This window comes from Rhipicephalus microplus, chromosome X, assembly GCF_043290135.1.
Source record: "Rhipicephalus microplus isolate Deutch F79 chromosome X, USDA_Rmic, whole genome shotgun sequence".
In the NCBI taxonomy this organism is placed as follows: Eukaryota; Metazoa; Arthropoda; class Arachnida; order Ixodida; family Ixodidae; genus Rhipicephalus; species Rhipicephalus microplus.
In genome coordinates, this window is record NC_134710.1 from 75,965,671 (window position 1) to 75,991,356 (window position 25,686).

Below are 25,686 nucleotides of genomic sequence, written 5' to 3' on the forward strand. Positions count from 1 at the left end.
GTTTTTACATACCACGGCCCTCGTAACAAACATGTGAAATAATATGTAATAAAAAAAAAGGTTTTGTTAAAAACTAGGTTCCCCGGAAACAGTTAAAAAGATATACGCATCACACTAAAAAAGAAATTCAAAAATTGCGATTGTACAAGAATCTTAGCTACGTAACAGTGGTCCTTCGCTTAAAGAAAAGCCTGACATGATAGCGTCAAGAACTTTTGACAACAAAAGTGCGCTGCACCCCCCGTTTGCGGCCACCTCGTGCAGGACCACCTTCAAGATTTCAGCGCGGGTGCCAAGAAACTTCGTCACACCAACTATCTCGTAAAGCGCGTGAGTGTGGCACTAAGTGATAAGCGAATGATGCTGATAATGCCTCTCCACGCGAGCAACCACGGATTATTAATACGGCACACGCCGACTAGTTTAACACACACACACATATATATATATATATATATATATATATATATATATATATATATATATATATATATATATATATATATATATATATATTATCATAGGTTACCGTCGATGTAGAACTCCCAGTAATACATCGACTTGTGATTGCCGCTCCGCGACTCAGGTAAAGTGCTCGGGCAGCGCAGGTAAGAAATTCGTGTCTACGCAAACGAACTGCCGAATGTACAGAGGCCAGTTTTATTGCATAAGAAAAATAAATAAAAAGAAAACGAAGTCACACTGCCACCGCCCGAAACACCGATCAAGCTAAGCCTAAAAGCACAACTCGGAGCTGGCACGCATGCAGCGACGTCGCTTAAAGAGTACATTGAGGATTTAGATTACAAAACGAAGCAGCGGCACATCACCATTCATGACAACTGTGCCATGTGATTGCCAACGCGTCATGAGTCACGAATAAAGCGCCGAGAAGCCCGTTCATAATGTTTAAAATGGTTCGAACGCGCGTTCCGTCACCACGGCTTCGCAAATAACCAAGTGCGTCTCTCTACCTGAAGACATTGATGCGCGGATATTAAGTGCGATGGCTTTTATAAATGCAAAGTTCCTGCTGAAATACATAGCCACTGATGAGGAGTCTGTGGACTCGTATAAGGTAGTTATGCCCAAAAGTTTGAGAGGCGCACTGTTGCGAGCCTCTCACGACAAGTTCATGGCCGGTCACCTGAGTGGCTCCAAAGTCTTTGCGAAACTGAGCAAGGTTGTGACTTGGCTTGGCATGAAGCATGACATTTTTCGCTATTGCCATTCCTGCCACGTCTGTCAAGCAGTGAAATAAAAGGGTGGCAAGCCGCCCAGCTTGATGACAGATTATCAATGAGCGTCCGTGGCAAGTAGCCACCTGCGACCTGATGGGGCCATTCCCCAGAAGTAAGCAGGGGTTCATACATCTGATGGGTAGTTGTTGATCAGTTTTCTAAATGGGTGGAGTTGTTTCTGCTACGGAAAGTGACAGCGAGAGCGGTGCTAGAGAAGCTACAGGAAGTGTTTAGCCGGTTCGGCTTTCCGAAAAGATTTATCACGGACAATGTGTCGTATTTCACCGCTTGGTTGTTTGGGGATACGTGCCGTTCCCTAGGCATTAATCACTGCATCACTTCACCCTACCATTCCCAGTCCACTTTGACGGAGCGAACCAATCGTACGCTCAAACCGATGTTGGCGGCCTTTGACAAAAGTCAAAAGGACTGGGCAGACCATTTGAGTGAACTCGCGTTTGCAATTCAAACCTCCGAGAGTCGCTCTACTGGTTTCTCTCCCGCTTTACTTAACTTCGGAAGAGAGTTGGCAAATCCGGTGACCAGTGTCATGCACTGCCAGCTCGAGGAAGAACCGGCAGACTGTTCTGCTTACGCTTCAACACTTTGGGACAGGCTTTGTCGAGCTCTCAGTTGAGCAAGACAGAGTTTGGCATTGGCCAGGGTCGAGCAAAAGGCCCAGTACGACCGAAAACATTGCCACTTTTCATATAAGGTAGGTGACCTTGTCCCGAAGTGCAACTACGCTCTTATCGACGCGAGCAAGGGTTTCTCAGCTTCGCTTGCTCCTAAGTGGCTTGGTCCGTACCGAGTGGAGAAAGCTTGGACTCTGCTCGCATACTTACTGAAAGACCCGCTTTCAGGAAAACTCGGCCATGCCAACATCGCAGACCTGAAAGCCTTTGCGTCGAAGTCTGATGAGCCTGCGCCAGTGCCCAGTGGCTCTTTGTGCAACCAAAGGCGCATACCCAGCGCGGCGGACCGCATTCAGACCATGCATTGGTATAACCAGAGGAAGCGGTCACCTTAGTGATTTCGCGTCGGACGGCGGGCTTATTCCTGCAACCGAAGGCCCTTATTTTTACTATCTAGTCTAGTTAGCTAACTTCTTTACAGCCTGTGCTTACAAAAAAGTCAGCTCCGCCCAGTTGCTGCTGCTTTCATTCATTTGAGTGTTCATGTTCTTCTTTACTTGATGTTTTCTTTTTTTCTTTTTGGCCTGCAGAGGGGTAGCGACCGGTTACTCGCGAGATCAACGAAGGACGCTTTAGTGGTGCCGGTGTGTGTGTCTGTGTGGGGGAAGAACCGGGTCAACGACCCTTACATGAACATAGGTGGCGCTGGTTGTCGGTGAGGCGAGGGTGAAGTCGGAGACTGCCAGTGATGTGCCATTCTCTTTCTGGTGCCGGTACATCGTGCAGAAACATGCCCCCCAGCCAACAATCGAGTTGCCGGGAGAGGAAGAAGGAGAGCGGCCGTACGGCGGAATGCCCGCAAAATGGTTGCGGGCGCACCTCAGATCCCCACAGAACCCAGTTGTCTAAATAAGCTAGTAGTTAATGGGGGTAACCCGGGAATAAGCTGCTCGCGTTCTGTCGCTGATGGAACCCATGTTGAGAACCCATGTGCACACGCCAGAACATCCAGGAGACGCGTCGCATGCAAGGAATTGACTCCACGTTTACAGTTACTTGCTCACGGCACAAATAGGTGACTGCGCGCAGCAGCATTAACAGGAAAACTGCAGCGACCGGAGGAACGCACTATGCGCAACAAAGAACCCGAGAGTCAATCCCACTACGCTCAACACTCGACTCTGTAGTTTTTGGAAGGCGACAATGGCACCAGAACACACAACCTAGCTAGTAGAAGTAGCACGCTTCATGCACAACAGCACATTTTTTGTGGGGTCACGCATGTTTACAACGGTTTAGAGGAGATTATGGCGGCACCACGGGAGCATTTGTCATCAGAAAGGTGCAAAACAAAAGAAGAAGAACATGCATAGTTGCGTCTTATTAATCAACTTGGCCCTTTTTCCCACTGAAGCTGAGGTTGGCATCAAAATTACAGCCTTCGAGGCTGTTTTGGAGCAGTTCGATGCAAGAAAACGAAAATGTATCAAAAATGTGCAATATTTGCAGCTGTTTCACCCCTGCATTTATAGAACATGCATAACAAAGCATGCATAACAAGCCACTAACCTTCAGGAATGTCACGAATGGCAAAGATACCAACTCGTGTATCTCCATTGACAGTCCACTTCTGCGTCACGCAGTTTGGCTGGCACGAATGGTTTATAAAACGGGACATGTTGCCCATTGGTCCAGCATCGATGATGCGGTCCTTTGCTAAGGTCAAGAAGTAGAAGTTTTGGATATTGTCCGTGTGTAGCTCTTTCAGCCGTCGTTCACACTCCTTGTCATCGATCAATTCTCCAACATACTCCATGACAAAATCACCTGCTGCCAGTGCCTGACTTGTGAGCAAGCCCCATCCACGGCCAGGTGTCCGCACCAACGCGGTCTCAGCATATGTTCGCTTCTGAAAGCGCTGGTTTTCACAAGCGGGACCTGCAGGGCACAGCTTACGAGAGCATTCGTATAGAAGAAGTCGATTCAGGCAATTAGCACGGCAGGGGTCCTGGGGGGTGCACGTACAGACTGATCTCTTATGTACAGCAGCGGAAGGCATTGCTGCTCCTGGACATACAACTCGGTTGACACGGATCATGCGGAAAGGTGCTGGTTTCTCACCCAGCTCACGAGCCCTTCGCTGCTCCTCCCAAGCCTGTCTGGCTTCTTCAAGGGCAGCTTGAAAAAGGCGTGCCACACTCTTGCTGCTTGCATTCAGGCTGCCACTGTCACCTTCTTCGAAAAGGAACACCCGTTTCCGGTTTGTCCAATAGTAATCATGTGAGCCATAGAAACGCACTGCAAAGTCTCCAATAGGCTCATGCTTAAGGGCCTGAATATTTAATGGTATGTCACCTGGTGCACACACTTGGGCTGGCCACCAGCGGTAACAGCCCAGTTTGACCCAAATCATGTCACCGTATTTGGGATACTTCCAGTCTTGGCAGTCGGGGCACAGGAAGGTCCCTTCTGGTGTTTCTTGCAGGCCAAGGCACGTCTCATGGAAGGCAGCAGGACAGCCCTCGCAGCACAGCAATTTCCCACCTTCGGAGCACACCATGCACCAACTAACATTAATAGCAGAGGCTGTGTTCTGCGATCCATGTCGTGGACACACCAAGGAACTAGAACCGAGAGTATTTGAGCCAGCTGGCAGGCACTCAGGGTGGAAGGCTGATGGACACTGCACACAACGCAACAGCCGACCTGCAAACAATGTATGCAGAGAGATGTTAGCACTGGGGTAAAAAAAGCTCATTTTAACACTAAGCACCTCAATGCAGAATTTTTTTTCACGCTATAAAAAATTATAAGTATAACACAATGTTCACATCTTGACTTTCTGCAACTCTCTATGAATTGGAGAGGCCTCAGGTTGTAGCTCTACAACCTTTTGCAACAAACTGTCATTTCTTACTTATGTTGCTTCATGGTAATAGTACTACACACTAGGAAGAAAACTTGCATAAGCTGAAATTTCAGCAGAAAATTTTAGTGCCACAACAATGTGGTTGCTTGATGGCAAGCGTGTTTCTGCTTGAAATCATTTAGGGTCTGTGATAAGTGACATGCGTGAAGGATCAAAGTGCACGCCATTACAAGAGTTGGAAGCAGACAACGACGAAGGTGGCACGAGTGCTGGGCTGAAGACCAAACAGAAGAAAAACAGGGAAAAAAAACAATAGAAACAGGCTACGGTAGGCATGAGAAAAAGGAGGGAGCGTGGCGGCGAAGGTACAAGAGAAGGAACGAGGAAAACGGGGCTCGCTACACGGCCGTTGGGTTCCGGACCTGAGCCTGGTAGCAGCTGAACCCGAGCTACCTGCCACGTACTACCTGCCACGGCCGTGCGTCGCTGACGTGCTGCGGCTTCAAGGCATCCTGTGCCCGAGGACACGCGGAGCTCTCGGGCTACAAACACGTGTTCCAAAGCAGGTGTCCGGCCGGGATGGATTACAGTGGTGGTGCCAACTCTTCAAGTAGCTGCCTGGTCTACCGTGCGGACAACGGGATCCAGCTCAAGATGTAGCAACGAACTTTGGCGAGACCGGCCTCGTGTCTTGTGTCCATGCTAAGATGAGGGAATGTTAAGATAAGGCTTCGGTAGTGCAAGGAGACAGGGAAGGATTGTTTACATAGTCTGTCCATGTTATGTGTGCCCGCTTTTTCATGTGTGTACAAAGTGTGGTGTACAAACGGCCTCGTCTTTTCGTAGGTGTCTGGGGTCTCAGACACCCATCCACTAAGAACTTGCACGTTGCAATAATATACATAGCAACGTAACAGGGTCATAGACTAACCCCCATACACTGGAGGAAAGTGATTCCATTGGGTGTCTCACAGTAAACAGCTCTGCATCAATTGCCATGGGAAAAACAACGTTTCTACAGGAAAAGCTGCCATCTGCAGAGAAATATTTAGGTGCATGGCTAGCTGTTTCGATGAGGAGATTAGAAGTGGACTGGAAGTGGTAGTACAGTGCTCTTATATTGAAATGTGACATCAAAACTTCAAGTATAACCCTTTCAGGCATGAATAATGATGCCCCGTCTACAAGTGTATCACATTCACATAACGTAATGCCAAAGCACTCAATACTGCATCCCAAGAAAGAAAATGAAGTAATGTGTGGTTTTTTTTTTTTTGCAAGTTTCAGCAGCTAATTTATTTATTTATTTATTATACCCTCAAGGCCATGGGCATTGAAGAGGGGAGTGGGAGTAACAAGATGTACAAAACATAGAAAAAAAACAGAGCATGTGTTTAAATAGAAAAAACATAGATTATCCTGATTATACAATATTAGCTAATGCTTGATGAAACAGGTGATTAACGCGTATGGAAACAACATCGGCGGGAAGGTGGTTCCACTCTCGGGATGTTTTTGGAATGAAAGACTCAGCAAAATATTTAGTGTTAGATGAAACAACTCCAACTTTATGATTATGGTCAATTCGACATGATATGTACTGAGGTTGTGAAAGCAGTTCAGCATGGAGAGAAGCATGGTAATAAATCTTATGAAATAAAGTTAGGCGAAAAATGCGACGTCGTGATGCTAAGGATGGGAGGTCAATACTACTTTTCATTGCCGTTACACTTGCCGTTCTGTTGTAATTTGATAGTATGCAACGGGCTGAATTATTCTGAACAAGTTCAAGTGCGGTGAGTAAGTTGTCGTGGCAAGGATCCCATACTGGTGTTGCATACTCTAGTTTGGATCTGATTAGTGTTTTGTATAGAAGAAGTTTTAAAGAAGACGGGGCTGAAAAAAAGTTTCGACGTAAATAACCTAGCATGCGGTTTGCCTTGTTAATAATGTATTCGATGTGTTTCGTCCAAGTTAAATTGTTGGTAATATGAACACCTAAGTACTTGTAAGAGGAAACGATTTCAAGTGGTGTATTGTTCAGGTAATATATAGGCATACAACTAGTAGTTCTCGATACACGCATTACTTTACATTTAGTGACATTAAGTTCCATTAACCATTCTTTGCACCAGTTGCTTACACTATTTAGATCTGACTGGAGAGAGTAGGAGTCGTTGTCAGCAGTTATTTCGCGAAAAATTACGCAGTCGTCGGCAAACAAATGAACATTAGAGGATATAAGAGAAGGCAGATCGTTAATGTAAATAAGAAACAAAAGAGGTCCAAGAACAGATCCCTGGGGGACACCAGAGGAAACCTGGCTGAATGAAGAGTTATGATTATTAGCTGAAACAAATTGCGAGCGATTTTCAAGGAAACATACAATCCACTTCATTATGGTGTCATCGAGTTGGAGTTTGCTTAGTTTGTGTAGTAGCAGCTTGTGGCATACCGTGTCAAAGGCTTTAGAAAAGTCTAAATAAACACAGTCAGCTTTTGATGATTGGTCTAAAATGCGATGCAGCTTGTGAGTAAAGGATATTAACTGTGTTTCGCATGAGAGCGATTTGCGAAAACCGTGCTGTGCAGATGTAAATGGTATCTAGCAGGTAATCAAATATTTCATTCTACAGTCAGTCAGGTTTTATGTTGACATAAAAAGTATGACATTTTAGGCCTTAAATGTGTGTGCAATTAGATCTTGGTTGCTTTCATTTCAAGAAAAGCACAGTAAGGTTTTTGATGTTGGTTCTGAAAGTGCGGCACATTAAACAACCCATTGAACCCAGCAGTCCCTTCACCAAAGTGATTGACTACACATATGCAGCACACCGAGATTTTAAAGTGGTATGCAAAAGGTTCCATTCATCTAGCGAACAATGTGTCTTGCTCTGTTTTTGCCGCCAGGTCATACCACTAGCATAAACAAGTTGCCACTGCCGCTGAATGGGTTAACAACAGGCATGCGCAACTGCTCGAGATAACCACATATGTCGCTACGAATCTGGCAACTAAAGGTGATATCAACACTGATGCAAGGGTACAAGCCAAAAAGACGCCGATGAGAGATGACCCCAGAACAATGAAAACAAGTACATGTAGTTAGCCCTACATTGACACAATTCAATCAAAAGCCACTGTACTTGCAAACACAGGGTAGAGGCAAAATCTACTCACCTCTTTTGATATGCCTTAACTTTGAATTTTTCTATGCATAAGCCACTTAGCTACATTTGGGGTACTGTTTTTTACTTCAAATAGGAAAAAATAAAAGACTGCTGTAGTGCTACAACACTTCTCTGAGAGTCGACTGTAAAAACAATGCTAAATAACCACAAGTAAAGAATAAGTTGCCTTGCACACATAGATAAGTTAATGCTGTTTATAAGAGAGTGATCACCTACATCTATTTGCTAACATTCCAAAAGCACAAGCAATTATCATACAGTATGAGCTCTTTAATTTGGCATTCACGTGACCAGAAGAAATGTCCAAATGAACCGAATGTAAAACTATTGACAGTATCAAAAAAAGAAACAAATGTCTGTTAAGTCAATACATTTTCATTTTCTTCATGAATACGAAAATACTGCACTTCCTCTGCATAAGAGCAGTGTAAAAGCTGCAGTATTCGTCATCCTGCAACTTCGTTATCAGTGAGACCGTGGTGCGAGACTGCCGTCCTTAATTAGCCCAAAACATGCTTTACACTCCTCCTTTATTATGTACCACAATGTTCACCTGACTATAGTTTTTTCACAGGTGAAGGAGACAGAAACTGATGGTTTGTTCATCATCATCATCATCAGCCTGACTACATCCACTGCAGGACAAAAGCCTCTTCCATGTCCTGCCAGTCAACTTGGTCCTGTGCTTACTGCTGCCACTTTATACTCACAAACTTCCAAATCTCATCTTCCCACCTAACTTTCTGTATGCTCCAACCCGCTTGCCTTCTCTGGGAATCCACTCAGTTATCCTTAATGACCAGCGGTTATCCTGCCTACGCGCTACATGCCTGGCCCATGTCTATTTCTTTTTCTTGATTTGATATTCTTGCCCCACCGCGGTGGCCTAGTGGCTAAGGTACTCGGCTGCTGACCCGCAGGTCACGGGATCGAATCCCGGCTGCCGCGGCTGCATTTCCGATGGAGGCGGAAATGTTGTAGGCCCGTGTGCTCAGATTTGGGTGCACGTTGAAGAACCCCAGGTCGTCAAAATTTCCGGAGCCATCCACTACGGCGTCTCTCATAATCATATGGTGGTTTTGAGACGTTAAACCCCACATATCAATCACTCAATTTGATATTCTTAACCCTTGTTCGTTCCCTGATCCACACAGCTCTCTTCTTGTCTCGTAAGGTTACACCTACCATTTTCCTTTCCATCGCCTGCTACGTCATACAGAGTTTAAGCTGAACCCTCTTAATAGGCCTCTAGGTTTCTGCTCCGTATGTAAATAGTGGCAAGATGCAGCTGTTATATACCTTCCTTTTGAGAAATAGTGGCAATATACCAGTCACAATTTGAGAGTGCTTGCCAAATGTGCTCCACACCATTCTTATTCTTCTAGTTACATAAATCTCGTGGTTCGGCCCTGCGGTTATTACCTGTCCTCAGTAGATGCATTCTTACTTTTCCTCTTCACTGCTTTGATGCTTCCTAAAGAACGGAGGAAGCGTCAAAGTGGTGAAGAGAAAACTTGGGTAGGCAAAAACCAAATGTATGCACTAAGGGACAAGGAAGGCAAAGTAACTACCAATCTGGATAGAACAGTTAAAATAGCAGAGGAGTTTTACAGAGATCTGTACTGCACAGTAGCCAGGACAACCACAACCATATAGTAAGAACTCGCAGTACCCCAGATGGCATCCCACCAGTAATGGCAAAAGAAGTCAGAAAAGTCTTGAAGGGAATGCAAAGAGGCAAAGCTGCTGGTGATGATCGGGTAACACCAGATCTGCTGAAAGACCGAGGAGAGATTGTGTTAGAAAAACTAGCCACCCTATTTATGAAGTTTTTCCTGACGGGGAGGGTACCAGAGTCTTGGAAGAATAAGAATGCTAACATCAACTTAATACATAAAAAAGGAGACAACAAGGACTTGAAGAATTACAGGCCAGTCAGCTTGCTCTCCGTCGTATACAAGCTAGTTAGAAAGGTAATTGGTAACAGAATTAAGACATTAGAATTCAGTTAACCAAAAGAACAAGCAGGATTTCGAACAGGCTACTCAACAATCAACCACACTCATACTATCAATCAGGTAATAAAAAATGTTCAGAATACAGCTAACCATAAATTACAAGAAGGCATTTGATTCAGTAGATATATCAGTCATGCAGACAATGTGGAATCAGGGCGTCGACAAAGCATATATAAACATCCTAGAAGAAATGTAAATAGGGTCAACTGCCACCGTAGTTCTCCATAAAGAAAGTGACAGAATACCAATGAAGAAGGGTGTAAGACAAGGGGATACAATCTCCCCATCGCTACTTACCGCATACTTACCGCAAGCTTACAGGAGGTTTTCAGAGGCCTAGAATGCGAAGAGTTAGAGATAAGAGTTAATGGAGAGTACCTTAGTAACCTGCGCTTCGCCGATGACATTGCATTGCTGAGTAACACAGGGGACGAATTGCAACTCATAATTGCTAATTGAGCAAAAAGGTAGGTCTTAAATCTAATCGGCTGAAAACGAAAGTAATGTTTGTTCATCACGACGTTTCAAATATGAGTTTTATTCCAGCATAGTGACCGCTACTGAAAGCTCTTCATCTTTAACAGCTTCTGCCATGTCTGAGTTCTGTGACATATCGCGCACAATGCCAGATTCACATGGGGACCAAACCGTGGTCGATAAGTGATGACAGAGATGCAGACAGCGCTGCATCATTTCAGTTGTCTGCAAACGCCGTTCTCACTCTCTTGTGTAGCTTTGCACTCGGCACATATCAAAGATCGTCCAAATTAACCGGGCCGTAACCAAATCTGACTGAATTAACAAGCGTTCAATGCCACTAAACAATGCTAATGGTGGCTAAGACCAGGAAACAGTGCTGAATTATCAGACTTTTTAAATTAACAATCTTTTACTGTACTTATTTTCAGTGCTTGCCAGTAAATTCACCAAAGTTTTCTGGGAAAACAAGCAAGAATGGTTAATACAAAACACTGGTTTAGGGTCATGACAATCCTCTTCCCTCCACACACACACATGTTGCTGCATATGGCATGCTCATATGTATGCAGGCTTATCTGTAAATTTAAATACTTTGATTTATGTGGGACAACAATTCAGTTGCTAAATGATCATAGTGTTTCAGTTTAAAGTCGCACTTAGGCTCACAGACGAACCCCCGCACATTTGAGAAAAATGATTCCATTTGGCTGCTTTGCAGTAAAGGCTTTGCATCAATAACCATGAGCAGAATGTTAATGAGACCTAACAAACAGACAATGACGTTAAGGAAAGTATAGGGGATGTTAGTAAAAGTAATTTTAACATGAATCTGAAGAAAGAAAATTGGACGAAAAGATAACGTGCTGCCTGCAGGGGCCAAACACGCAACCTTCAAATAACATGTCCAATGCTCTACCACTGAGCTACGGCGGCAGTCATCCCTCCATTTACTTTATAGGATATATATCCTGTTGGCATCACGTAGCACATGAACTTATTTCGAGCTGGCAGCTGACCAATAATCCCTTGCATACTACCTGAAGACATCAAGTCTGCCAGAACGAAACCCGCACAATGAATGAAGTATAGATTTAGGGGTTCATTTTATTTGTTAGACACAATATTGAGAATTAAGAAAAAATAATGCCAAGGAAAGTATAGGGGATGTTATTAGAAGTAACTGTAATGTGATTGTAAAAAAAAAAGGTGGACAAAAAGATAACCTGCCACCGTCAGGGACACGTGGCCTGTGGAGCCCATTATCCATAAGTAACCGTTTTTAAGACTGCGGTTTGTTGTGTCTATATCCTGGCATTGAAGCACACTCTCATGTAGCCTTTACCGTTTGACACAAGCAGACACAAGCGGAGCACTAGGGTACCTCTCGGCTAATTCAAGTGTCCGATTCCGAGCACAGGCCATGAATGTATAAGGCTCTGCCCAGCCTGAAGCGAGTCGTTGGTGGGGTTGATTGGTGCTGTTCTGCAGCCAGAAAGTTGAGCATGAACAGACAAGTCTTCAGCCTGCTTAACCTAAAATGCATCAGACATTGCAGTACCTTCTGTGCTAGTGCTCCTAACAAGTCTGCACAGAACTCTATGGGGACTACCATTCCAGTGGCTATTGGGCTCGAGGACATACCATGGCGCCACCATGCGGAAGCATTGCTGTGATGTGCGTAAATGGATTTCTACGCCGCCCTCCCGTGCGCAGCCACTATGGCGTCTCCTTTTTTTATGATTATTCTTGTGGCACTTCACTCAACGAAATCGGTAAAGTACGGCTGGTGCTTCTTTCCTGGCTTTACGAAGTGCAGCACAGCAATCTTACAGCCACAACCTTCCTGCTATGATTGTGGACAAACGTGAGAACCACGTGCCTCATTCAGAGTTGTAACACGCATAAGCAACTAGCCACGAAAATGACCGAAATAGGGTAAAATTAACTAAAATAAAGGAGAAAAAATTGGACTTCCGGGGTGTATCTTGACTCTCTGACAATTGAGACAACGGTGCACATTCTTGAATTTAATGATGGCAAGTTTCCCAACGTGTACACATCTATGTCTTATCTTAAATTATAACGTAATCGGACTCTTTGCACATTCATTTTTTATTGTGAGCGAGGCTCCCGTGCGGACACTGAAATGTTCTGCTTTTATGTGATCATTCATGGTCGGTGCTCATTTTAACCCTGTAAGCTCGAAATAAATACCACAACAACAAAGAAAGAGAGAGTTGACAGTGGCACAGCCAGCGGCCGTGACAGTGCTTTCACATTACGTGGTGCACTGTGGCACGCCGCCCTTTTACTGCAACTTTCCGGAATGTTTAGTCTACAGAAGTCTACAGACAAGAAACCAGAGCAAAACAACGCTGTCCAAAAATGAAAGCACTGTGAAGTCACGGTAAAAACAACTCATCCTACCACCAGCTTTCCTTTGCCAGAGCGAGGCAAGATCACATAATCCAACCATGCATGTCACAGTGATTTTAGCGCTCGCGCATCCAGTCTTGCGCTCAATACTTGCCATGCTCACCCCAAGGTTGCCCATAGGACAATGCTACCAAAAGCCATTTCTACTCTCCCTGCCAAAAAGTGGCATCTTTTCTGGGCACCTGGCAATGGTGCATGCCTGAAGTGTGGCAGTGTGGTAACATTCATTACAAGGTCCGTTCGATTCACTTGCACTAATCTGACCAGGTTCACAGCAATGCACAAAAAGTTGGGTATTTGCAGAGCTCGAGTTCTATGGTGCAGGCACCACACTACACTAGGCGAAGGGCCGACATGGTGCACATCTAACTTATGTCCGTTTAATGTACACCATGCAGGTAACCTTCAGAGATATCAAACTGAACATACAAGAGGTGTGAACACACTCTAAACTTCATAGAAGCAGCACACACATAAAGAGGGTTGACTGACACCTGTACCTAATTAATTGCTGCATTGTTAGTTGCACTGCTATCATGAATGCATATCTGTATCAAGCCAGCACAGTCAGTGTAGAGGGTGTAGGAAAATCGTGAACCAGCAAATCACATTTCTTGCATCATTTTAAGGGACACTAAAGGAAAGCAATAAATTAGTTTACACTGACAAATTATACTGAGAACTCTAGTGTGGTTAATTTAACCACCATAGGTGAAATATAGAGAAAATAAATGCCGTAAGTTACTTTTAAAAGGCCCCTAAACCACCAATATTTTTTTAACATTTCAAGTAAACACACGAATTGAGTTCAGCATGCAGTCATGACCAACAATGCCAAATGTGGCAGCGCTACTAGCCATGGACACGTCATAAAATCAAAAAGCAATCCCGTGCTCGTTTTTGGGATTTCAGTTTTTTTAACACGACACATGACATCAGCACCTGGTCATGTTGGCAGCACGAAGAATTTATTCATATGCAGCAGATAATGCGTACTACCCTCTCTGCCTGCCCTCACGCCAAGCAGGAGCACTCTGCGAATAGAGACGAACAGTGCAATAAAGCGTAGCGATGAAAAGAGTGAAACAAGTGAGGGCCGCATTTCTACCACCAAACATGTGTAACTCCACTATTACAGCACTACATTGAAAATTTCTCACAACAAGGTGCTCATTGTAGACTTGTGCACAGGTGCCACACCACAACCAAATTGCAACTTATGGGTTATTTTAAGGGCCCTTTCAATTTTTTGCTGAAATTTCCAAAGGTGATGTCACAAATTCCAAAGTGTCCTTTTCCTAATTTATCCACATTAGCTTAACGAAATTTCCTGGAAGTTGGTATGTTAAGGCTTTTAGCTCTCTCAGTTGACAATATATCTCATTCCTACCGGCTAAGGAGCATGTAGGCCCTAGAAGACGGCATAAATTTTATGGAGTCGCAGTGACTGGTGCATGAGCTCAAAAACGGTGCCCACCCACATTTTCTTTTAGCGTGTTTTCTCACTTACCAAGCATCTTCTCGTAAGCGTGGTGTTATTGGTATAAAAAAAAAAGTTACTTAGTGAAGTGAGAATTGTTTTTCTCCTCAGTGTCCTTTTGAAGTGGAAGACACTGTTGAGAGAACACCATTGCTGCCCCGCTGGAACGAGTGGCAGGGTGCAGCACCTTCTGAACTGCTTTAGGTGGATGCATGTAAACAAAACGAACCTGCAGACTTCTCGTTTTTAAAGCCACTTCAGATAGGCACACTCGTTCAGAGGTAGTGATTAATATGCAACAGTCTTGAACTTACAAAAGTTAATATTCGGGCTCCTGTGTTTGTATGCATCCATAAAACCAGCTCTGCATGGTGCGTACATGGAAGGTGCACGAAGTAATGTACTTGTTGTTGTTCAAGACACCCAAAAGGACAAGAGCCAAAGACCAACTTACAAGATCTTATGCCAGTAGGAGGAGTTGGAATGGCTCCCACCAGTATGATGACAGCGGCCATGTCTATTTTAAGGGACAGTAAACTACTTGTCAGGATACCTAGTTCAGAAATTCAATGAAAGCACCACTTGCTCTATATTTATAGCTCACCTTCACATTGCCAGGTGTAGGCAGAGATGCTTATCATACTCATTTGAAGAAGCTTCAACGAAGCATGTTTGAAACATTATGAAGCCTTTCAACGGTGCAGTTTTTCTTCTAAAAGGGGGGGGGGGGTAACATTACTCATCGAGCTCAGATGGAGCTCACGTGCCTGGCGGTTCGGACGTGGCAGCCGCCGCTGCTCCGCTTCGCCTGCCCCGCCGCGGTGGTCTAGTGGCTAAGGTACTCGGCTGCTGACCCGCAGGTCGCGGGATCGAATCCCGGCTGCCGCGGCTGCATTTCCGATGGAGGCGGAAATGTTGTAGGCCCGTGTGCTCAGATTTGGGTGCACGTTAAAGAACCCCAGGTGATAGAAATTTCTGGAGCCTCCACTAAGGCGTCTCTCATAATCATATGGTTGTTTTGCGACGTTAAACGCCACACATATATCTATCAAAGTAAACTATAGCTTACTCCCGAAGAACTTATCGAACATTACCGCTGGAGACGCTTCGCTGACAGCGGTTCTTGCTTGTCATTTCTGTAATTGATAGAAGTTACTGCTAGCTGAGCTTGCCGACCAGATAGCGGATTGCCACCTAATCACACCAGCTTCAATAAGAAGCCTTCACATGATGGCACAAATACTAGTGTACAGTTTCAGCTTGTTCATAAAAGACCGTTTTGCAATACCAAATGACTGTTGCACAGCAGCAAAAATGCTGGTAGCAACGTTTTTTTTGTTCAACATTGTATATATTGGCCGACGTTTAGCGCATAAAGCTGCGATTACATTTCTTATTCTTCTTATTTGCTGGGTCCGTTATCTATATATTCACCAACATGCAATCAGTTTTTCTTGAGCGAGAGACTCACTTGTGCACTTCAGAAACTCGTCAGAAGTATTGTCACGTGGTGGTGACCATGAATAAAGCGGCAGTCACTCTGGGAGAAAGGAAACTCACTTATGAGTTATTTTGCACTCTAAAAACCAAATTAATCAGAGTAAAAGTAAAGCACGCTGTACTCTGATAGGGGCAATAAGTGTCATCAGCCTTCAGCTATCTGATCATTGGCTGAAGGCGTGTTGTATTTATGCAGCATTTATCGCACCTTGAAGTGTTATCACTATAGTGCATGCGTGCTTGTGAATTAACAAGACTACACATACTGTGCGTAATTGGAATAATAATTGTAGAATTTTTACTCTTAAAACTATAATATGATTATGAGGAATGCTGAAATGGAAGGCCTCAGAAATTTTGATGATGTGGTATTCTTCAATGTACAATCAAAATAAAGTACATGCGCCTTTACCATTTCACCTCTATCGACATACGGCCGCCACAGCAGGATTTGAGCGTAATATTATCAGCATTCTGAGAAAATCTTCACGTTTCAAAATATTGTGGGTGGCTTCCTCCGAGCGGTCATAAGTTGTTTGTGACTTAGACCCAATCACACACAAATAAAAATAAAATAGGAGTGTGACAGCACAGTTGTAAGAATTTCGCAGGACGATGCCACTGTTCACGCTATTGCCACCTATAGCTACGATTGCCTGGCAATTATTAAAACTAAAAAATAGAAAGGACTAAATAAAAGAAAACAATTATAACTGAAATAAAAAATCCATTCTGTTTCAAGCATTCGTGGTGAATACGTTGAGACGCACGATACAGGTCAAACTCCTACACTCTAAAAAAAGAGCAAGTAAAAGGATGTCTTTTTGTCCCACAATAATCGCCATCTATACTGCGTTCCATCCTTGTGCTATCGCCCCGCGCCCGGTACATTCCGGTCACGATCGACATACCCATTATCAGGGTTACATTGCCTTCCCGATAGGAAAGTGGCAAGCGCCGAGTTTTCAAGAAAGGAAGTGCACGTAAGCCTGATGACAAATATTGTTGTGTGTAACGGGGTATATTTGCAGAGCAGAATGCAAAGCAGTCAGCAGCGTGTGGCCAAGCGCAGCAAGCACGAGCTTATGCTGATGGCGATGCCCCTTAGGCGCCGAGAAATGCCACTGAGGCCCCTCTTCTTCACTACAATCGCCCTCCGCAGAAAAAGGCGCCATCCTGGCGGATTAGGGAGAAGAAACGACTAATGGGTCATAATATGGCTTGAGGCGAGAGACGTGCACGGTGTCACGGCCGCGGTAGCGTAGGTCTGTGGATGGGATGATGGGCTCCACGATATAGTTGACGAGTGACGTTTGCTCTACAACGCGGTATGGCCTGATGTATTTAGGAAGAAGTTTTGCGGAGCGGCCAGGTGCAGTAGCAGGTGCCCGAAGCCATACCAAAGAACCAGGTGGAAAGTTTGGAGCCAAACGGTCCCCAGTCAGGCAGGATTGCTGCTGCCACTGGTCCTCCGTAGAAAAAGAGCGGGCAAGCTGGAGGCATTCTTCAGCATGTAGAGCAGCTTCGGACAGAATTGTACTTTCGGACTCATAAGGTTTATATGGGAGAATAGTGTCTACTGTATTTGAAGGTTCTCGTCCGTACAGAAGAAAGTATGGCGAAAACCCAGTAGTAGCTTGTACGGCAGTATTGTACGCGTAGGTGACGAATGGGAGAACTTGGTCCCAATTTGAATGATCAGAGGCGACGTACATCGACAGCATATTGCCAAGAGTACGGTTGAAGCGCTCCGTCATGCCATTCGTTTGAGGATGGTACGCTGTACTTGTGCGGTGCACGATTCGGCATTCGTTTAGTAATGCCTTCAAGGCGTCAAAAAGGAAGGCACGGCCTCTGTCACTTAAGAGCTTGCGAGGGGCACCAAGACGCAGAATGAAACGTTGCAACAGAAACGTTCTAACGTCACGGGCTGTGGCAGTCGGCAGCGCGGCTGTTTCGGCATAGCATGTCAGATGGTCTATCGCAACAATAATCCAGCGATTACCAGCTAGAGTTGATGGTAGTGGTCCGTAAGCATCAGCGCATGGCTCACAAACAGTTCTACGTGGTGCGCTCAACGGTAAGAGATTGTGCGATAAGAGCAATTCTCCCTGGAGCGGCCGTACTTGCTCTCTTACACCAGCATTTTGTAGAGTTTCGTGATGTCGGATCGAAAAGAGTTAGCTGTCAGCTGCAGCCTTCGTACTGTCACAGGGTCATGATGTTGACGAAGGCAGCAGCTGCTGTTTTCATTTGTGAACTTCTTATTTGGGCGAACCTGTGCCCAGAAAACAACATGTCACTATACAAGCCATACACGCTGTAGGCTTACAGCAGCAAACATAGAGCGTCAGCTGTCGATAATCCGCCTAGCAGAAGTGCGTCGGCATTTATACATGTGCCATTGAAGATTCAAGCGTTATCGCTAGTGGCTGCATAAGTTCCAAAACAAACGAAAGTACGCGTTGTGCGCGTAATCTCATCGGAAGGTTCTAAGATTATCTAGATTGTTCCCAGTCATTCCGGCGCGGTTTGCGCAAGGCAGCGTTACATGAGTAATGGTGCAGTAGAAAAAATAGAAATAAAGGAGCGCATGCGGCATTACCATAAAAACATTAGAAATTCTTTCAATTGCAGTTATCGCTTCATCGGTGAAATTTTTTTTTTTTTTTCAGTTTATACAGTTCGGCTAACAACTTTGGTGTTATAACATATATAGAGTCGCATAATGAGGTATGCATACAAATGCCACCTTAACAAGATTCTTGCATGAACCGAAATACGACGTGACCAAACTAATTTGATATGGAGGCGGTTGCGTAATTTGTATAGCCCTAGCATGTTGCGCTGTCAATAATAAACTCGACTAAATTTGGCATTGCACACGCAAATTGCCATTTAGGCACAGCTTGGCGCAGCAGGTCAGACTGGCACAGAATGGCGCAAATGGCGCAGCACTTCCACCCTTGAGGTTGGATGCTTCAGGAGGATCGAAGAGGAGAGTCGAAGGTCCGGGTCCCGAATTTGGCCCCTTACAAGGACCACCTCTGTCAACGGACACCCCTGTTCAAGAAATGGCCTCGTCAAGCCACCCAACACAGGTAACAATCCAGAACCTTTGAATTCCTGAGCCTTTTCACGGTCATGAAAACTAAGATGCGGAAGACTGGCCAGAGCAGTTTGATTGGGTAGCAAAGCCTAACCACTGGACCTCTGACGACGAGAAGCTATTCAACGGTTGCTATTCGCGGTTGAAGACAACGCTAAGACATGGTTCATAAACTGCGAGAGAACTTTGACAACGTGGGATGAGTTCTGCCGTCGGCTAATTGACAGCTTTGGGAGCCCAGATCGATGTGAAAACACCTAACGCCTTCTTGAATCATGCATTCAAAAGCCAAATGAAGGAGTCCCGATGTTTGCTGAAGACATGGTGCGTTTGTTTCACCGCGCGAATCCCAACATGCCCGAAGCTAAAAAGCTCAACCATCTTATGCGCGGTGTCAAAGAACAACAGTTCTCTGACCTATGCGCAATCCTCCGACAACATTGGACGAGTTTATTAGGGAGGCCACAGCAATCGAGCGGGTATTGCAGCAGCTGTACCGTCAATACAATCGTCTCATGACCAGCGCATCTGTAGGCGCTGCCGCTATGACCATGTCGTCCAATGGAGAGCTGTCTGCGCCAACTGATTCGGCAGATTGTACGTGAGGAGATTGCCAAAGAGAACGCCAGGCACACACCACCGTCGCAACCACCGTCGTAGCCGGAGGTCACAGTTGCCTCCGTCGCTTAAGTAGTGTGCCACGAATTCCGACAGGCGTTCACTTACCCCAATCCTCATACGGAAGTCTCCTACCAGCTGCCGGCATATAGCTACATAGAAGCTGTTCGTCGCCCGTTGTCTACTGAGCTATCGTACCAGCCGAACACATACAACTATGTGGATGCAGTTCGTCATCCGTTGTCCACGCCGGTGCTGCAATACCACCAACAACCCTTTATGACAGCCTGGACCCAACGAGATCCTGCCAGGCGACCGCCACTGTCGAAGACAGATATATGGCGGCCCGCAGATTGCCACCCTTTGTGCTACAATTGTGGGGAGCCCGGACATATTCACTGTTATAGCCCGTATCGGCCAGCTAGATACAGTATAAGCCAACCTGATGCTACTCACCGCCAGTTTGACGAAAGTTGTTCCTACTTTGACGACAGCCCTGCCAGCCGGCAACAAAGCTCCTCCAACCTGTGAAACCGCTAACCATCCCCAGCCCGTTTTTCTTCCCCAAGTCGCCGGAGTTTTGCTGAAGTCACCAGAAGTCGGTCTCCAAGCCCAGGACGGAAAACTAAAAGCAGCGACCTCCGCAGGGAAGGTTGCAGGTCCTCAAATTGCTGAAAATTCCCCATTATTGCCAAATGCAGACGACACTGACGAAAAACGTTATGCGGAGAACACTGTGACTGCCGACCTCACTGTGAAGACTGATGGGCAAGAAGTGACAGCTTTGGTTGACACTGGCACTGACTTTTCTATTATGAGTGAGCCACTGGTCAACAAACTCAAGAAAGTAAGAACGAAATGGACGCGTTCTTACATTCGGAATGCTGGAGGCCAGCTGATGACCCCTGCAGGCAAACGCACGGCAAGACTTGCCATCGAAACATGGCGTTTGTTGCCACATACATGATTCTACCAGGGTGCTGCAAATCGCTAATATTAGGAATGGACTTAAGAGATTACGGCGCCGTGTCAACATACCGAGACGGCGTGATAACATTTTCAATTGACCAAGACGCCACTCATGACGCACAACAACGGCGCAGGGTGTTACGTGTGGTTGACAAGAATGTGTGTACACCACCGTGATCATGCAGCCTTGTTTCGGTCAGCTGCAGAGCATAACGAAGAAGCACTAGCCGAGCATGCAACTGCGCTTCTCCTCCGTCAAGGTGTCGCAATTGCTCGTGGTATTGTCACCTTAGTCGAAGCGCATCCAGAGGTGCTACTGACGAAATTTATGAATTAACGCCGATACATCGGCAAAGGCACCACTGTGGCATACCTCGAGGAGCTCGACAACAGTTACGACTGTCTTGCTATGCAAGAGGAGGCAACGGCTCCTACACTAGCCCATGAACCTACTGTCGACATCGGACCAAGCTTAACTCCAACTGAAAGATGTCATCTATAAAACTGCTAGACCAGTTTAGGGACTGCTTCTCTTCAACGTCAGGAGTTCGTCAGACAATGCTGACTAAGCACCGCACCACTCGACAGAACCCATACTGTGTTGCCCAGGAAGAATGTGAGGCAATACAGGAGCAGGTTAAGAAAATGCTCAAGGATGATGTAATACAACCATCAAAGAGTCTTTGGGTGTCACCTGTGGTGCTCGGCAAAAAGAAAGATGGTAGCCTGCGTTTCTGCATTGATTATCGTAAACTCAACCATGTTACTAAGAAAGATGTTTATCCAGTGCCACGGATCGATGACTCTTTGGACAGGCTACGGCACGCATGTTACTTTTCATCTATGGATCTTAAAAGTGGATACTGGCAAATAAAGGTTGATGAGCGTGACCGTGAAAAGACCGCTTTCGTGACGTTTGATGGGCTTTACGAATTCAAAGTCCTCTCTTTCGGTTTATGCTCAGCCCCTGCCACGTTTCAAAGACTTATGGATACTGCTCTATCCGGCCTCAAATGTAAAACGTGTCTTGTGTATCTCGACGATGTGATCATTTTTTCCATCACGTTCTAAGAACACCTAAAACGGCTGCTGTCGGTTCTTCAATCCATACGATCGGCAGGACTCGCATTGAAACCAAAAAAAAAAAAAAAAAAAAAATGCCACTTTGGATTTGAAGAGCTTCAGTTCCTGGGACATGTGGTCAGTCATGAAAGCATTAAACTAGACCGGGACAAAACTGCTGCGGTCGCAACGTTTCCAAAGCCCACGGACAAGAAGAGAGTCAGATGTTTCCTGGGTCTTTGCGCCTACTACCGGCGATTTATAGCAGACTTTGGGCACGTCGCCTCTCCACTCACCCAGCTATGTTGCGTTTATATGAGGTGAGGAGCAAGAGATGGCATTCAATGAGTTACGGCAGCATCTACAATCTTCGCCGGTGCTCGCTCACTTTGATGAGAATGCACCAACAGCCAGACACACAGATGCTATCCTAGGTGCTGTTCTGGTCCAAAGTCAAGACGGTGCCAAGCGAGTGGTTGCCTACGCTAGCCGAACCTTGTCATGTGCCGAGGCCAATTACTCAACCACTGAGAAGAAATGTATGGCGGCCGTTTGGGCAGCAGCAAAGTTTCGCCGATGTTTATATGGCCGCGCTTTCCAAGTGGTAATCGATCACCACTCCCTTTGTTGGCTGACTAACATGAAAGATCCTTCTGGACGTTTAGCGCGCTGGAGCTTACATCTTCAAAAGTACATGACAATAGTCTACAAATCGGGAAGGCAGCATTTAGATGCTGACTGCCTCTCAAGATCTCCGATTCAATCAACAATCACAGAAGACGAAGAAGGCGGCCGCTTTCTAGGAGTTTTCCATGTGACTGTCATCTCTGAGCAACAGCAAGACAATCGGGAGCTGAACACATTGATTGAGGTGTGGAAAGGACGAGCTGCAAACGCACCGAGAGTGTTTTCGAGAAGTTTGCCATCATTCTGCTCGCGTAACGAAATATTGTACAAAAGAATTTCTCTTAAACAGGAAAGAATTATCTTCTGGTACTTCCCGAAGCTCTCTGCAAGGAAATCTTGCAAGCTTGCCATGACGAAGCCACCTCGGTTACACGCGTACATTGTCACGAATAAGAGAAAGCTACTAGTGGCCAAGGCTTCCAGCGGAGGTGAAGCATTACGTTAGAACTTACTTTGACTGTCAGCGACGGAAGGCTTCACCGGATACTGGGCTGTTACATCCTATTCTAGTACCCGAAACTCCGTTTGCACAGATTTGCATGGGCCTCTTAGGCCCATTACCAATATCAGATAATGGCAACAAGTGGATTATAGTCGCGACTCACTACCTAACCAAATACGCGGAAACCAAGGGGATTCCGAGTGGCACTGCAGCTGAAGCGGCACAATTCTTTATTGAAAACATTGTCCTGAGACACGGTGCCCCGCGGTCATCATAACGGACAAAGGAACTGCGTTCACAGCTGAGCTTCTATACACGGTGCTTACACTCAGTGGCACAGCGCATAGGAAGACGACAGCTTATCACCCACAAACGAATGGGCTCCCTGAATGTCTCAACAAGACTATCGCAGACATGCTTTGCATGTACGTCGACGTGGAGCACAATAATTGGGACAAAGTTTTGCCATATGTCACTTTCGCGTAAAATACGGCCCGTCAGAAAATGAGATTGACTCCATTCGAACTGGTCTATGGCCGCAAAGTGACTACAATGCTCGATGCTATGCTGCCCCATGGTTCCAATGATTCATAGACAGATGCCACAGATTTCACAGAGCGTGCCAAGGAAGCGAGACAACTTGCCCGGGTCAGAATTTACTCACGTAATGAACATACTTTTTTTCCTAAAAAAATCGGAGCAAAGTTGAAGGGTGTGTTTATTACGTGGGGTAAATTTTATGAAACTTTTTGAGGAGGAGCGAAAAATGCAGTAATGCAAAAAAAATTAGATTGCTTAGCTTTTCGCAATTGACATACAAGTGCACTGTTAGGAAACAGCTTCTTTGTAGCACTTTACTGATCTTCGGTGGTTGATTGTGCTATCTTCTGCGAACTGTCCCCCGGCCGCTTGCGCACACCATAAAAGCGTTTTGCAGCTATCCTTTCTTGCAATCGTTTAACCGCAATATATCCTGTGATCTCGAAGGGCACGCAAAAGCGTGCGCTAGGACGCTACGTTGCACTTTGCCAACTTCGCGGCAACCTCGCACGACGACCGTGACGACGCCGTTAACATTATAGCAAGTAACCAGCATTGCAGCAAGCTACCTCTGAAGCATGAACATGAACAAGAATACCGACAAAATACAGCCGCCGTCTCGCTTCTACATGAGAAGTTCCTCAAAGCGTGTATAACAAGTGAAGCGAAATTCCGGGTGCTACCAAGTTGCAGAAATCGCCACGGTTTTTTGTGGACCACAAGCTATTTTTTTCTTGTTTTCCAGAAATCTGCACGCGATAGCAACGAATGACCCTTCGCGACAGCAAATCCTGTTGTCATCGCTCGAAAGTCACGTGCACATGGTTGGACTTGTTCGTATTCGCAGGAAGCGATCGTCGGCTGGCGCGGGCAGCTTCGTGACCTTCGGTCGCTGGGTGCTTATCAGCTGTGATGTCTACACTCGCACAGTTCATGAACCCTGCTATGACGCACAAAGAAGATGGGGGACGTTGCACGCACCGATAGAAAGAAAAACTACACGGCGCGGCACGCGGCAACAGGCGAAGGGAGTGAGCCGAAGTTGCCGGGGAAGGGGGCGGTCGGCAAAATAATAAAAAACAAGAGATCCAACGGGTGAGGAGGCGCCAGGTGTCAATTAGCGGGACTGCAAAGGATGAATGTAGGGGGTGCGTTTATTACGCGGAGAAAAAAACTCCAAAATTTGATGGCTGAAGTTGTGGTTGCGTTCACTATGCGAGTGCATTCATTACGTGAGTAAATACGGTACATTCTGATAGTCTTTAGGAAATATTTCTTTGAACAAAATACAATCGTCAGCAAATAATTGAATGCTTATATCCTCAGGCACAATATCAGCCAAGTCGTTCATGTAAACTTGCACATAATGAAGTAACACAAGCATTTTTGTATTTAACACCATGAAACTGCAGTCGCCATGGCCCACAGCATCCTGCTTCACAGTGCGATGCCATGGCTGCCAAGTCACCACAGCAGATAAAATTCTACTAAGGGGGACACTGTACTTGAGAGGAAATGTCTGATATTTTCATGTGTTTAAAAAGAAAGTTCACAGTGTGGTTGAGTTGTTGGTGCTGATTTCAAAAATGTAATTACTTTACTCTAAGTCAATTAGTTTTTGAGATATCCTAAAATAAATTAGCTATTGTTTGCTGGTATAACACAAGAAATTTGTACTAGAGAGCTACTCTTGGCACATGCCTGGATACGCCACACAATGGTAGGAGTGCTTTTTTGATCTGATGATTTTTAACAAAGTTTGTCACACCTTAAAATTCAGTGTAGTAGACACACCCACTTTATGCTCCAATTTCCAGCAAGAATAAAATTTTTGACGATCTCATTTAGACATTCACACCTACCATTGTGTACACTAAAAATAGAGCTACATGTCACAACGAAAATGGCAGTCCTAGCCGCTCTGGAGGCAGAGATATCCTTTAGGCAAGTCTGCAACCACAGCAAAATTTTAATCCTGAGAATCATGCAAAAAACACAAGTCCATTTCGAGCAAACAGTAGCATGGAACAGCTGTTCATTTACAATAATTTACAAATCCAGCATTCTCAGTAGGACCAGGCATGTAGTCCTCCTGTTTTGAGTCACCGAAATGACGTTTTTTCAATGGCCGCTGCATGTTTTCTGCGGAGGCACGCTTGCGAGCTGATGCAATCGATCTGCGGCAGTCTTTTTCTGCCATGTGTTTTTTTGCTGGGAGTCCAGGATTGACGTTCAGTTCCTTCAGGATTGCTGCTGAGGCTGCTTCATTTCCAGCACTGAATTTTAACACAGCCTCACCCACAACTTGGATGGAAAGCAGTGACGCATGGCGGTCTTTAGCTGAGAGCACCCAACCAACGGAATGGAGGCTCTCGTTGCCATCATGGGCTTTCCCCCGCTGGCATGGTT

The 25,686-nt window shown here is 45.5% G+C and overlaps 1 protein-coding gene across 1 annotated transcript in view; it reads right to left on the bottom strand.

Moving 5' to 3' along the window:
* Positions 1–25,686, bottom strand: part of LOC119175979 (histone-lysine N-methyltransferase NSD2) — a 49,253-nt gene that overhangs the window by 15,749 nt on the left and 7,818 nt on the right. Inside the window, exon 3 of the mRNA XM_037427072.2 lies at positions 3,446–4,582. Within this exon, the coding sequence (XP_037282969.1) occupies positions 3,446–4,582 (1,137 nt within the window). The remainder of the gene's footprint in view (positions 1–3,445; positions 4,583–25,686) is intronic.